This window comes from Cavia porcellus, unplaced genomic scaffold, assembly GCF_034190915.1.
Source record: "Cavia porcellus strain 051 isolate PalLab524CR breed Dunkin Hartley unplaced genomic scaffold, mCavPor4.1 scaffold_11, whole genome shotgun sequence".
Taxonomy (NCBI): domain Eukaryota; kingdom Metazoa; phylum Chordata; class Mammalia; order Rodentia; family Caviidae; genus Cavia; species Cavia porcellus.
Window position 1 is genome coordinate 81575337 of NW_026947494.1, and position 14922 is coordinate 81590258.

At 44.8% G+C, this 14922-nt stretch overlaps 1 protein-coding gene across 6 annotated transcripts in view; it reads left to right on the forward strand.

Moving 5' to 3' along the window:
• Prkdc (protein kinase, DNA-activated, catalytic subunit) overlaps positions 1-14922 on the forward strand; it is a 169808-nt gene that overhangs the window by 143408 nt on the left and 11478 nt on the right. For 4 of the 6 annotated variants that reach the window (XM_013148466.2, XM_063258533.1, XM_063258531.1 and 1 more), the window contains 7 exons: positions 5376-5550; positions 7073-7269; positions 7880-8081; positions 8841-9004; positions 11072-11283; positions 12377-12464; positions 12689-12832. In XM_013148466.2, the coding sequence (XP_013003920.2) occupies positions 5376-5550; positions 7073-7269; positions 7880-8081; positions 8841-9004; positions 11072-11283; positions 12377-12464; positions 12689-12832 (1182 nt within the window). Of the gene's footprint in view, positions 1-5375; positions 5551-7072; positions 7270-7879; positions 8082-8840; positions 9005-11071; positions 11284-12376; positions 12465-12688; positions 12833-14922 lie in introns of those variants that run through there. The other 2 variants (XM_063258530.1, XM_063258534.1) reach the window with 2 other exon arrangements.

A 14922-nucleotide genomic window follows, 5' to 3' on the forward strand; every position in this document is an offset into this window, starting at 1 on the left:
TTCTAGAGATGCTTTATTGTCGATGTCGCTCCCGGCCGGCAGGAAGGACACACGACAAAGTCTGGCAGTGGACAACCTTTTCTTTTATTTTCCTTCTCCGTACAGCCTGCCCTGGGATCGCTCCCAGCCGAAGCCTCCTTTGGTCCGCTCCCCGCGGCTCCTTCTGGGCTTCTACTTCCGGGCTTCTTCTTCCCCCCCAGGGGTGGCACCAGTATATATACGGATACAGTGTCCAATCATGTTAAAGTAAGCAAGGCAAGCTGATTGCCTAACATCATCAGTTGCCAGGCAGACTATATTATTGAGCGGGTTGCTTACGCGGTAAGCAGGAAACTAACGTGCTCGATGGGAGGGGTAATCTACCTCAGGCTTTACTCTTTACTACAGGCCTCACGTCCGCCAAGTGAGGCGACCGGGCTCGGGGCTGCGGCTCCCAACACTTTATGAAACAAGTAGACAAACAATTATGATATGATGTTTGTAATAAGTAGTGAAGAATAGTGACATGGGGAGGATAGCTCAACTGCACAGTGTAAACAGAAAAGGCCTCTTAGAAGAGAAGGTAATGTCATGTTGAGAACTGAAAGGTGAGCGAGGGCAGAGGGAATAACATGATACCCAGGAATGACCCAGAGCACTTGGTGTCCTGAGAGGAGTCACAGCTGAGTTTCAGATTCTGCTGACCTGCTAAGCACCATTGTGCAGGAAAGCCCAGGGAACCAGGTGGTCAGATACGCAGCTTCCAGACGGCGCTGTGGTTATAGTGAGGAGTGGGTAGGAGAGAGACAGTCACCTGCTCGGTGGACCAGGAGAGATGGGGGGGCTGTGCCTAGGTTAGAGTCAGGGAGAGGGCTGGGGGTCAGATAGTGCACAGTGACCAGATTGTCTGAAGGGAGGATGACAGGGGTACCATTTTGAAGGCTGGGTGGATGAGAATACAGGAAGAGAATAGTTTGTGGGGAAGGTGATTCTGCTGAAGTTGTGAGGCCTTTAGATAGTTTGCCCGTCAGTGCAAAGCTCTAAGGAAATAGAATTCAGCTGGTGATAGGTGTGAATGCGGTCTGCATGTTGCAGTGTTGAAATTCAGAGCATATACAGTGACAGGGACCAAACCCTGACCAAGACCAGCAGTTGTAGATGAGCAAGGACGAGGTATGTGCAAAGAAGCTGCATAGATGGCGGGAAAACTCAGTGACAACCAAGGGACCGTGAGCAGCTTGGCCACTATCATGTCAGGTACGTCTTCCGAAAAGAGGACATATGAAGGGTTGAGAAGGGTCCTTGCCTGTGAAAGAACTTTGGTGCAGACCATTTCCTGGAAGCAGAAAGAGTTGGGTTGCAGTGGGACAAGGGAAGAAGGGAGGGTCTGTGGGGTGCAGCCGGGTATTTTACAGAAGCGTGACAGAGAGGAACAGAAGGAACAGATACTTCCGGAGAGCTGGGGTGCAGAGGGAGGGATAACCGCTGAAATAGTGTCTGTGTGGAGGTTGTTGGCACAGTGTGAGGGCCCAGGGAATCCTCTTCATTTTGCCTGCAGAGAAGGAGAAAACGAGGGGAGAGATTGTAGAGATTCATATGTTTTCTGAGAAGTGAGCCAGGTAGTTCTTTGCTGAAGGTAACTGGGGTGGAAGGAAAGGCGAGCCGAGGGAAGGGGAGAGGATGGGAAATGACAGCTGCAGAGAGAGGCAGAGGAAGCCAATGGGCACGGTTTGAAGGATGCGCCTGAGTTACCTTGGGGGATCTGGGAAGGTGCTGGGCCAGGTGCAGGGGCAGAGTTGCTGTTCGCCTTGGTCAGCCCAGCCTGGTTTCGTAGGTGATTAACAGAGAGAGGTGGCTGGGCTGAAGACAGGAGAATGTGGAGTGGCAGAATTATTTACTCACAGAAGCAAACAAAAGCAAAAAGAAGGCAGACAGAGTAGCTGAGGTGAATTATAAAGCAAGTGCTACAGGAAGGTGGTCTGCAGATGATTTGAATTTAAGAACTTGAGGTGAGGGTGTCTGGCTTAGGTAAGCATCACTGTATCTTGCTTAACTTTTCTCTCCTTGTTGAGACAGAATACCTGACACCTAAAATAAAAGAAGAAAGTTTTATTTAGCTCAAAGTTTTTAGAGGCTTCAGTCCATATTCGGCTGGCTACGAGGCAGGGTGGTGTGGATGAGGGGCAGCCATTTATGGCAGCCACAAACAAGAGCAAAAAGAGCAAAGCAGGGACAGGCACACCTCTTTACCTCCCTTATATCGTGTGCTGGCTCCCCATCCCAGGTGGGTGCAGCACTCACATCGCCAATCCCAGCACTGGACAACAGATCAATCACAAAAGCTAGATTCAGCCGCCACCATGATTGCATGACACTTTGGGGAGATGTTTAGACAAGCCATAACATTCCACCCCTGGCCCCTAAAGACTCATGTACATCTTTTATGCAAAAGATGTTTAGTCTATCTCTAAGAGTTGCCAAAGTCTTAACAGTTTCAGCATTGCTGAAAAGTTCAAGTCACCTCTGAGATCTAAGGCACACTCATAGCTATATCCCTCTGTTCAAATAAAAACAAAGTTAAACACTTCCAGCATATAGTGATACAAGATAAAATTACCATTTTAAAAGGTACAAACAGGGGGCTGGGGATTTAGCTCAGCAGCATAAGCATCTGCCTTGCAAGCAGGCAGTCGTGAGTCCGATCCCCGGTACCGGTATTAAAAAAAAAAAGGTACAAACAGAGATACAAAGCATTGGAACCAAAACAAGTCCAAAATCCAGCAGGGCAAATATGAAGTCCTGCAGTTCCGTGCTCAGTATCTGAAGCAAATTTGATTGTGAGCTACGAAGGGCTTGAGTGGCACCACCCCCACAGCATCCCGGTGGTTATGGGTCCCAGGGCTTCTCCCTAGGCCCGCTTTGCTCTCCCCTTGCAGCGTGCCTTAGATGACCCATGCTCCTGACTTTCTCAGACTCTGGGTTCTCCATTGCACCTTTGGCTCTACACTCACAGCTTCACACACTGTCCCCAGGCCTTCTGAATTCGGCGTGGAAGCCTCTTTAACCTCAGAATTCGTGCATTCTCATTGTGCCTCTAACTTTCTGCCAAGCTGTAACACATTGTCTGGAGTCCAGCAACCAGTGCAGTCCTTCTTCCCAGCAGAAACTCCCAAGCCTGGTCTTTACTGGCAGGCTGTGTACCAGCCTTCTGGTCACCTGAGCTCCAACCAGCATCCCCCATGCAGAACAGTTCTTTGAGGTGACTTCTCTGAACCTTTCCAGACTCTCCCACAAGCCATTCCCAAAGGCTCTTAACCATGTGGTCAGGTGTAGACATAACAGCAACCCCACTCCTCTGATACTCAATTGTGTCTTGGTTACTTTTCTCTCATTGTTGAGACCAAATACTTGACACCTACCATGGAGGGAGGGAGGAGCCTGCTTTTCCCCTTTGCTGCCCGTTTTGCTCTTGGCACTTGCAGCTGTCAGGAACGGCTGCCCCTCAGCCAGGCCACCCTGCTTTGGAGCCAGCTGAGTATGGACTGAAACCTCCAAAACTTATAAGCAAATTAAAGCTTTCCTTCCTTCATCTTGGGCATCAGGTATTTTGTCTCAACAACCAGAGAAAAGTAACCAAGACACAGTGTCTGACGCTTTAGAGGAGAGACTGTCCCCCCATCCCAGGATGTGTACTGAGGGAACAGGGCCACACAGAATGGGAACAGCAAGGCAGGTGAGGAAGGAAGATGTCCCAGTCCTGGGAGGGCACAGTCAGACAAGATTGGGGTATGGACACCAGCAGAAGGGGTGTTTGGATTGCAGAGCGCTCTGGAGCCCCTCGGCAGGCCTGGGGGTAGACAACCTCCCACTCAACTGTGTGTGGAGAATGAAGACCGAAGCCTGTGAGGATTAGGAAATTGATTGGCTGACTGATGGAAATGCTCTGGAATTACATGGTGGTAGTTGCCTAACTTCGTAAAGTGGTAAAAAGAAATACTTGAAATCTAATCTTTAAATGTGAAAGGGTACAGAGAGGAAGGAAGGGAAGCAAGTAGATGAATTGTTATGTAAAATAATAGATAAATTATACTTTGTCAAAATTAAAAATTTGTGCCTCAAAACATGTACTTAAAGCTGGGTATGATGCATGCCTGTAATCCTAGCACTGTGGGAAGCTGCGAGCAAGAGGAGCCCAAGTTAGAGCCCAGCCTGGGCAATGCAGATGGCTGGGTGGGGGTGGATGGAGAGAGGAGGGAGGAGGAAGGGGACAGGCTGGAGAGCAGGCAGGTTGGCGGGCAGGCAGTAGATGTAGCTCAGTGCGGAGACCCTGGGCTCAGGCCCCAGCACCCCACCCCAAAATCCCTCAAGCAAAAAGACTGTGCATATATTGGGAAAAAATATTTGCAGATCGTACATCTGATAAAGTTCTAGTAATTAGAATATAAAGAATGCTTTACAGCTGAGCACTAAGTCAACCCAATTTAGAAACATGCACAAGATCTAACTAGACATTTCACTGAGGCAGGTATGCAAATTATCAAAAAGTACATGGAAAGAGGCCCAGTTCTTGGGTCTGTGCAAATCAAAACTATAGCAAGATACCACTTCACACCCACTAGGATGGCTCCCATCAGAAGGACAAGTAGGTGCCAGAGAGGTGTGGAGAAACGGCTACTCTGCTTTGCTGGCGAGAAGGCAGAATGCTGTGGAAAGCAGTCTGACAGCTCCACACCTAGGCACATACACCAGAGGACTGGAAGCAGCATTCACACAGGTGTGTGCAGTTTTGCACAGCATCCTTACTCAGAGCAGCTGGAAAGGTAGAAGCAATCCCAATGTCCCGGCAGTAGATGAGTAGGTAACTAAAACACGGTACACCCATCCTTGCAATGTGACATTATTTAGTCATAAGGGGGAATAAGTGATGACGTGCGTTATAACATGGCGAAACAGGAAAACATGCCAATTAAAAGAAGCCAGACACAAGAATCACCACCTGTTTTCCAGTGGCATTTTAGGAAATACTTTTAGAACAGGCAGCCGTAGTGATAGAAAGTAGATTAGTGGTTGCTGATAGCTGGAGAGAAGGAGGAAAGTCTGCTAATGGGCAAAGGTTCTGTGTTTAGGCTGAAGAAAATGTTTCAGAATTAGATGGTGGTGGTTGCCTAGCTCTGTAAACATGTTTGAAAAAACATACTTGAAACCTAATCTTTAAATCTGCATTATACCAGTGATGAAAAAAATGTATCCACAACTAAAGAAGTGGGCCAGCTTTCCCATGCAAGCTGTGTCGTGCAGAAAGGGACACAGGCCAGTTAACTGCTTTGTAAGATAGTGTGGTTTCCAGACTATCCCCTGTGTATCACTGCACCGCTCTCTTTCTTCTGTTCACCCAGGACAATTTCTCTCTTGCCATGAAACTGCTGAAGGAGCTGCATAAGGAGTCAAAGACGCGGGCCGACTGGCAGGTGAAGTGGGTGCAGAGCTACTGCCGGCTGAGCCACTGCCGTAGCCGAGCCCAGAGCCCCACTGAGCGGATCCTCACGGTGCTCAAGACCATCTCTCTGCTGGGTAATGAGGCTGCCCAGTCCCCTGATGTCTTAGGGTACACGTGCATGCTATATCTCAGGTGTCTTCAGAACTGTTCTTTGCTTCAAGAGTTAAATCAAGGTGGTAACTTTAGTGCTGAGGATGCCAGAGAATGGTGTCATTTTCTTGGGACCAGAGCAAAAGACCAGAAACAGGAAATTAAGTGTGTCAGTGGTGTCCTGTAGGATGCTGGGAGCCTTTCTTTCTTTATAAAATAAAACAGAAATGAAAGTTTTTCTCTTCAGTACTTAACCAAATGGTAGGTCCCATAGCTTCATTATTTTGTAAATTTTAAATTGACGTGTAAGGTATACAATTTAGACATAGAGGACGTTTTTCCTCCTTGGTTCTCTTTTTGAGATTTAAACCTTTGAGCCTGGGGGGAAGATGCTTCCTGGGTTGGGTTGGGTCTGATGCTCCTGCCCTGCAGCTGTGCACCCAGAGGTGTGTGGTATGCTACCAGGACCGCAGGGGACAGCACTGCTGGGTCCGCAGGTCTGTGGAAGTGCCAAGAGCACGCTGTCCATGTGACCCCAGAAAGTCATCCTGCAGGTGCCTAAGTCACTGCAGGGGATTTTAGTTGGGGGAAGAGAAATGCAATGAGGAAGAGGGTGTAACCCAGGGGTCCTTGGTACCTCAAAATAACAAGAGTAACCATGAGTAGTGGCTGTAGTAACAGTAGTTCTGCGATTGGAACTTGGTTGTAGTTTACAGCACTCATCAGAGCTGAACAGCTGGGGAGCAGGATCAGCCTGAGCAAGCCGCTGTCTTCTGCTGGGCACCCCTGCTGAATGCATGAGCTTCTTGCCCAGCACCACAGGATGAGAAGTGAAACTAGAATTATGTTGTCTTTTTGAGACAGAGTCTTGCTTTGCAATTCAGGTTGGCCTTGAGCTCACTTTGTAGCCGAGACTGGTCTCGAACTTGCAGCAATCCTCTGTCCCAGCCTCCTGAGTGCTGGGATTACAGGCGTGAGCCACCACGCCTGGCTTAGAGGATTTTGTTTGTTTAAGGTACTGGAAATCAAACTCAGGACTTAGTGCTTGCCAAGCAAGCACTTGTGTCGCTGAGTATATCTCTGGTCTGAAAGTAGAATTTTAAACACAGTCGTGGCTGTTTCTTTATCAGCCAATAGTATCCATTTTAAAATCTACACTGGATCACTGGTATATATGTACAAATGCCTTAAAAAGTCATTTTCTGTTCTTTTGTAACAGAATTAGATACTTCGTCAAAATGTGGAAAGATGATAGGTAGATAAAAACTTAATTCTCAGTTAATTGTTTAGCCTTTGTGGTTTTTGATACAGTTCTAACGGAGAACCTATCTCATTAGTATGCTCTACAGTGCTTTAACCAGTCCTGGAAGCTAGTTTCTTATATTTCCAAGATTTATTTTACTTTCTTAACAGAAAACAGCTTTTGTACACTGTGAATTTTCTCTTTTTTTATGATATTTGTTTACTTCAGAAAATATTCTGGTTCTTTTTTTTTTTTCAATCCAGCAGATGAGAACACCACATCAGATCACTTAAACCAAAATACTCTGTCTTCCTGTGATCAGAACATTCTCTTGGGTACAACTTTCAGGATCATGGCTGACACCCTCAGCACGGATCCGGCCTGCCTGGCTGCCATGGAGGGCCCCAAGGCTAGACTGGTCGTGGAACTCTCTGGATCCAGCACAGAGAGCACGGAGAGGGTAATGAAACCTGCAAGCAGGAGTGCTTCATGTTTGTGTGTGTGTCTTTCACAGGCAGCTTCGTGCTCTGGGAAAAGAAAAAAGAGAGTGTCACTCTGTACTTTTTTTTAATTTCCTTGACAGTTCCGCACAGCCAAGTTTCTTATGTGGAAAACTGACGTGCTGCATGTGTTTCCTGTTTATTTGAATAGTACATTTTTAAAAATTTAATAATGAGCAATTTTTATTGGATTGATGTGGCTAGTTCTTCCATGGATTTGTTAATGAAATTTCACCACAGTTGCCATTCAAACATTCCCAGCAGCTCGTGAGACAAAAAGCCCTCTCCACTTCCTTGTCTAGCGCCTATTCTTCTTAGATGTTTTTCAGATTATTTTTCATTTTCTGTAGTTAGCCAGCCTTCTCCTCATAGCTTTTGGTGTTACTTTGTTTGTTTGTTTGTTTGTTTTGAGACCTTTCTCACTGTGTTACCCAGGCTGTCCTCAAACTCACAGGATCAGGTGACTCTCCTGCCTCAGCCTCCTGAGTGTTAGGACTACAGGAGTGCGCCCCTGCACCTAGATTTTCAGTCTTACGCTGGCAGGGCAGTTAACCATCATGTGGATTGCAGGTAACTGCGGGCCTGTACCAGAGAGCATTCCTGCACCTCTCCAGAGCCGTGCAGACTGCTGAGGACGCCCAGCCTCCCTGCCAGGGCCCTGGGCCTGCAGCCAGTATGATCGATGCTTACATGACGCTAGTGGATTTCTGTGACCAACAACTCCGCAAAGCAGAAGAGTACGCATCGGGTGAATCACAAAAGAAAAAAACAAGTTAGTGTTCTGTTACATCAGCATAAAGTCTTAGGACTCCCATGAACACTCATGGCTTTTTGTTTGCTTGTTTGTTTTTGGATGTAAATATTTTGAGAGAAGTCTGATTTCTTCTAGAGAAACAGTGACATCTCCAACCAACACAAGTTGAATTGAAATGGAGTCAGGCTGCCTTACATATTCCCGCTTGCTTTATTTATGTCCTCAGGTTTTGCTTGCAGTTCAGCACTGGGTCATGTTGCCTGAGTCTTGGTTCAGGAGTAATGTATTTGCCAGCTGCTGCCCTTTATGTTCTCAGGCCCAAATGCAAATTGTTCTGTGCAGAGTGTACATACATTCTCATAAAAGCATAATACTTTAGGATATAAGCTCAAACAGTGTGTTTGGTGTTGGTCTATAGTGGTTGTTCAAAAGCCAGGCTTGGTGGTGCATACTTGTAATACCAGTATCTGGAAGACTGAGACCGGAGGACCACAAGCTTGAGCCCAATCTAGGCAACCTAGCGGATAAACAAGACTGTGTTTCAAAATATAAAATTAAATAATGGGCTGGGAAAGTGGCTCAGTGCAGAGGGCCTGAGTTCAGTCATCGGTACCTACCTGTTCACATTGTAAAGAAGTGGTCATTCAAAAGAGAACAGTGACACACTAAAAAAATACAAGCCAAAAAGGGACAACATAACCACTTGTGACATTTATAGTTTATGTATACATAGATGTATTGACCGCTGTTTTCCTTTTTTTTTTTTTTTCCTTGTAGTTACTACTGATTCTGTAGAACTGCAGGTATATCCAGCACTTGTGGTAGAGAAAATGTTGAAAGCTTTAAAATTGAATTCCACTGATGCCAGGCTGAGGTTCCCTAGACTACTTCAGATTATAGAACAGTATCCAGAGGAGACCTTGAGCCTAATGACAAAAGAGGTTGGTATCTTTGTTTCAGTGAGTAGAACATCATGGGACTAAAAGACACACTCACGTATACCAACGGTGTCAATGTGTGCAGTGCGCTTATTATAACTTCTTCCACCCAGCCTGAATTCTGCCACATGAAAGAGTCCCCTTTACTCATTTTCCTCTCTGGTTGGTGATAAGGACACTGGTTCTACATGAGGACCCAAAGCAGTTGAGGAGAGGTGTGTCTGAGACACACATGGGGACCGGGTGTAGAGGTTTACAGCCCACACAAATGAAGCTGCTGCCTGTGGCCTGTGTCCATGCCTTCTGCTCAGCTGTTGCCTTGCCAGAGAGAACCACTAAGTTTCAGCTTACATCATCCATCCTGGTGAACCTGGTACCTGCTGGCAGCGCTGTGTCTAGTGAGGCCTGAAGGCATGCAGTTGGCAGTGAAGGGTTGTGTGTGGGCACGGAGCAACCTGTACCTTGGCTTGGCCTGGCCTGGCCTGCCCTGTGCTCCTCAGCCCATGCCCATTGGCCATGCTACTGTCCTGTGGGTTCTGTCTGTGTGCAAGGAACACTCCTGTAGAAGTGCAAGGTCATCTGATGATTCCTTAAGATTTTATACATGTCTAACTAGAAGGCGGGGCCAAGCTTCGATTTGAGAATGTATGAAAGGTTACAAGGAACTCTATTAGCTTTACAAACTGAGTCTTTATAAACAGTAGTGGTCTCTGAGCTGAGGGAGCCAGTATGATTGTCTCAATCTAGCTGTACCCTCTTCTTGCTATGGATTCTTCAAGTAGGTTTGAGATGGGAGATTAAAATAAATTCAGAAATGTAGCATGTGTGTGTTTTTAAAGATAAGTGAACTAATAGTTACATAACTAATATGATTTCAGTTTTTCGCAAAATAATATTTATGTAAAATAAAAAGAGCAATTTGAGATTGTAAAGAAATAGATGGATGTCAGTCAGTGTTGCTATGACACTTGGCAGACACTTGCAGAGGAGCAGCCAAGCATCTGAGCTGCATGAGCAGCTGCTGCTACCCTCACACTTGCCGCCCCGTTCTCCGTTCACAGATGAAGCTAGGAAGCTCGCCCAACTCCTCCTGATGCCAATAATTTAAGTGCTTTAGATTTACTTTGAAAATAACACCTGAAAAACATTAGAAGAAAACATGAACACATTTTTTAAAAATGATCTCAGAGTATAGAGACCAAAACCAGAAGCCAAAAGGAAATAATTTGACAGTTCCATACACAAAAATAAAAAAACCCACCAAAGCCATATGCAAAGTTTAAAAAAAGAAAAAACCTGGAAGAAAAATACTTGCAACACATGGGATAGAGAGCTGACAGCGCCAGTCTCTGAAGTAAATAAGTGATCACAACAGACGTGCAGAAAATGGTCAGAGGCACTGCATGCGTGATTAGAATATATATATAAGGCAAATAAACCTGAAAATGTAAGTTAAATATTGTTTACTTCTCAGATTAACAGTGTTTTGTTTCATCAAGTCCAGTGTTAGTAAGGATTTTGGAAAATATTTAGTGTAATACTTTCAGAAATTAAAATTTCAGAATTCTTTGTGGATTTTCTAGCCATGCATCTGACAGTGGGTAATATCACTCTTAATTTTACTCCTGGAAATTAGTTCTACAAGTGTACAATGCAAGCACAAAGACATATGTATATAAGACTCTCCATTGTAATGTCTGTAGTAGTACAATCATTGTGATATCAGAAAATTGGAAGTCACCCTAAGTGTTCTTTATAAAATGGGATGCTACTACACAGCTGTTAAAAGCAATGAGGTAAATCTTTCTTAAATTAAAAAAAAAAATCTCAATATGTTTAGTACGAATCTGTTCTTATGAACAAAAAGGATGTGTTCCCAAGCCCAGGAAGTGTCTAGAAGAATGCAGCTGCTGAGTTTCAAGGAGTAAACTCTATGATGTTTTGTTTACCGGGTTTTCTTTTCTTGGTTGTGTTTTGTCTGTTTGTTTTTGTATTAGCAATGCATTGCCTTTATGCTGAGATGGCGTTACTGTATCCCTCATTGTTAAGACACAGCCCTCTGTGTTTTAGATTTCTTCCATTCCTTGCTGGCAGTTCATCGGCTGGATCAGCCACATGGTGGCTTTGCTGGACAAGGAGGAAGCCGCAGCCGTGCAGCCCACTGTGGAGGAGATTGCTGAGAACTACCCGCAGGCCGCCGTCTACCCTTTTATCATAAGCAGCGAGAGCTACTCCTTCAAAGACACTCCTGCCGGTCGCAAGAATAAGGAGTTTGTGGCAAGGTGATGTGACAGGGAGACTGGGGTGATGAAATTTTACAGAGTCCCAGAAAACATATGTGCAAAAGCAGGTACAGGAAGCATCCGTTGGTCATCAGTTAGCTTCAAGCTGTCCTCGAAGCATAGAAAATCTTAGGCATCTGTTTAAATGTGTCTTCTCTAGGTATGACACTCCCTGAATTTCTTCTTTTTTAAAAGTATGTTGATTGGTACATTTTAGATATACACAATGATCACATTCATCATAGGGAATTTGTATCTGTATGTGGTATTTTTTGGTTCCTCTTTTTCCCCAGTCTCTTCTCCTCCCTTCAGTCCCTTCAATCCCTTTGTTTCCATTTGATCCTTTTAGCTCTTGCCTTTATGCTCATAATAATGTTGGCTGAGACAGACTGGATGAGGTGCTTTTGGTAATCAGTCCTTGAAACCATCCTTTAACTTAAAATACACAAGAAGCCCCTTTGAGCAGGGACCCATGCCCCTTCACTTCATCAGCTGATTCTGAGTAGGAGCTGTTGACATAACGGGCAATGGTGTGACTTTTGCAAGAACGCTTTGCAAAATGCCTGGTGTTCTCCACATACTCCCCTTTAAGAAACGAGTTTCATCATGGGCTGATTTGCCTCATTATTTTGGGTGCTTTGCTTTGGAGGGAATGTGGAATGAAGCTTAGCAAGGCCTGGTGTGTCAGTTTCTACACACCTGCCTGACGTGACACTCTGTCTGAACAGAGTCTACTGTGATAGGATTGTTTTTTTTTTAAATGGAGACAAAAACATGTGAAACAAATATGTCAAGTAAGTAATTTTTCTTTGGTAACTTCAGAAAATGTGTATTTCAAATCATATACCTCAAAATGTCTACATCTGTAGCAAGATCTCCTTTCACCTCTTGAGAGATTTTCTACTTCATCTCATGTTGGGTGGAATTCTGAAATTGCTCCTTCCTTAGACTGTGTAGTTGGTATTACGTACATATATCTATATGCTTTTCTGTACTATATACATTGTGTGTGTGTGGGTGGGTGTGTGTGTGTAACAGACCTTGATCTTTGGAAGATGTTTGGTTACTTAAATCTGGTAAATATTTTTTATAGGATCAAAAGTAAGTTGGATCAAGGAGGAGTAATTCAAGATTTTATTAATGCCCTGGATCAGCTCTCTAATCCTGATCTGCTCTTTAAGGTAACAGAACAGCTTTTGACACGTAAAACAATTTGTACCAGTTATAGGTAGTACATGCTTGTAATCCCAGCACTCAGAGGGCTGAAGCAGGAGGATTGCCATGAGTTTGAGGCCAACCTTCATTACAAAGCAAGACCCTGTCTCAAAATACTTATACAAGCAAACTTGGACATAATTCTTATTTCTTTCTTTCTTTTATTTATTTACTTATTTATTTTGTACAGGACTGGGTTGCTGATGTAAGAGATGAACTAGGAAGAAACCCTGTCAATAAAAGAAATATTGAAAACTTGTATAGAAAGATGCATGCAGCCTTGGGCAACCCACAGGCCCCAGGCCTGGGCCCCTTCAGGAGGAGGTTTATTGAGGTATGGACAGTTGCCCTGCCTTTGTGGTAGCAGAAGCACGGGAAGATCATTATGTGCATTCAAGGCCTGCTAATGGTTCTGATGTTAAAATGTCTGTTGAATCTGTAAGTGAGGTAGAGAAGACCTGTTTAGGTCAGATAGTAGTAGCTAGGTCGGTGGGTAAAACCTCTAGGCTTTCTTTGTTACATTGTTCATGTTCACATTCTGAGATCTGAAGGTTATGTATGGCTTAGTATTTTTAATTCTCAGAATGACTTGAATATTGGCTTGAGAAAATACATCAATTTTAGAGGGTTTTTATCACCGCCAGAAGTAACCCCATGCCCATTCACAGCTCCTCACTCTTACCACCTCCGGCTCCTGCCAGCCATGAAACTACTTTCTGTCTCGTAAGGATTGGCCTTTGGAGACTTTTTGTATGAAAGAAATTGTACAGTGTGTACCTGGCTGGTTTTATTTAGTGTAATGTGTTCAGAGTTCAGCCACATTGTCGCCTGACTTAACACTCTGTTCCTTTTGATTGCTAAATATTGTCCCACTCTGGACATACCATATTTTAATTATTATTTCCACTTTTTAGCTCTTGAGAGTAATGCCACACATGCTGCGTGTAGGGAGATACATTTTCAGTTCTTGTGTGGAATAGAAAACCACGTTGGTCTTTATCTCCTGACTTACATTTACAGCGGGGATTTTATTTGTGCCTTGTATTTAATAATTATTATGCTGGTTACTATGAAATAAGCGTCTTTAATGAGGTAAGTAATTTTGGTATGTCAGGATTGCTCTTAGTGGGTTACTCCTACCTGCAGCAGGTTGGGTTCCCAAAGGTGTGACTGTAGGGAGATCTAGGACCACCTGCCGCCCGAGTGTGACTGGGAATAGTGCTGAGAGCGAAGATAAGTGATGAGCTGCTGTTTGGCTGGTAGACATATACTGGGCTTCACATCATACTATATGTGTGCTGCTGGCTCTTGATTATGCAAGGGTCTCCGGACAGAAACTGATTAAATGGAGGAGTTAATTGTGCTTAGAACTGATGGGTTCGCATTTATTGTTACAGAATACCGACTCTGGAAAAGTATCGTTTTTCTGTTTTTGATAAACCCATGACCTAGGTGCTTTGTAGACAGGGCCAGCAGTTCAGCTTTGCAGGCCATGCCCACCTCTGGTCACCAGCACTCGCTCATGCTGTCATCGTGCAAGGGCAGCTCCAGATAGGCCTGGGTGGCCGCATCCAGCAAAACACTGTTTATAAAAGCAGGCCACGGGCTGGAGGTGGCTCACAGGCCAGAGAAGCCAGAGTGAAAAGTAAGCGACTTGCCCAGGAACATTGGAGCAAGAGAGGATCCCATGGCTCCACACAAGGACCAGAGTCCCCTTGTGGAGAGCTTTCGTCCCCGCACTCCCTGTGTCCTGCAGCCTCCCTGCCCTGCCCTGCTCTGCCCTGCCCTGCCCTCCCCTCCGATGCCTGGTCTCTTGGCCAGACTGAGCAAGTCCTCACTTGGAAAACTTCGTGCAGCCCCCAGGGAAGACTGCGCCTTATTCCTTGAGTTTATGGCCACTGTCTCTGCGTGCCCTAAAATATGTCAGCACGGACGGTGTTCTTCCCAGCTGCCGCTGAGCATAGCTGCACTGGACCCTTGCTCAGGGACAGCAGTGTGGTGCAGAGATGTTCCATGGTTCCTGTCAGGCAGAGCATGGGACGTTTTGGAGATTAACTTTTGTACTTTGAAAAAAATTTATCCAGAACTTTTGCATCAGACCAAACCAACTAATAATTCTCATTAAATTAAACAGTAACCAACCAAAATTGCCTCACTTCAGAGGGTGCTTAAGGACATGGTGCCTTTCAAATGTGGTACTGCTAATTACGTTTGGAATAGCTAAATATTCCATGTACATTAAAGAACCAGTTGTTCATATACTTTTAATTCATTTAGAGATCGAGGAAGAAATCTGTTTTTGTCAATTTTCTTATACTGAATTGTCTTAAAATAGAGCAGACAGTTCTTGTATACAAGATTTGTATTATGGAATTAGCTCCAAAATGAGTGACACGATCTGGGAAATCTTGACAGCTGTTAAGT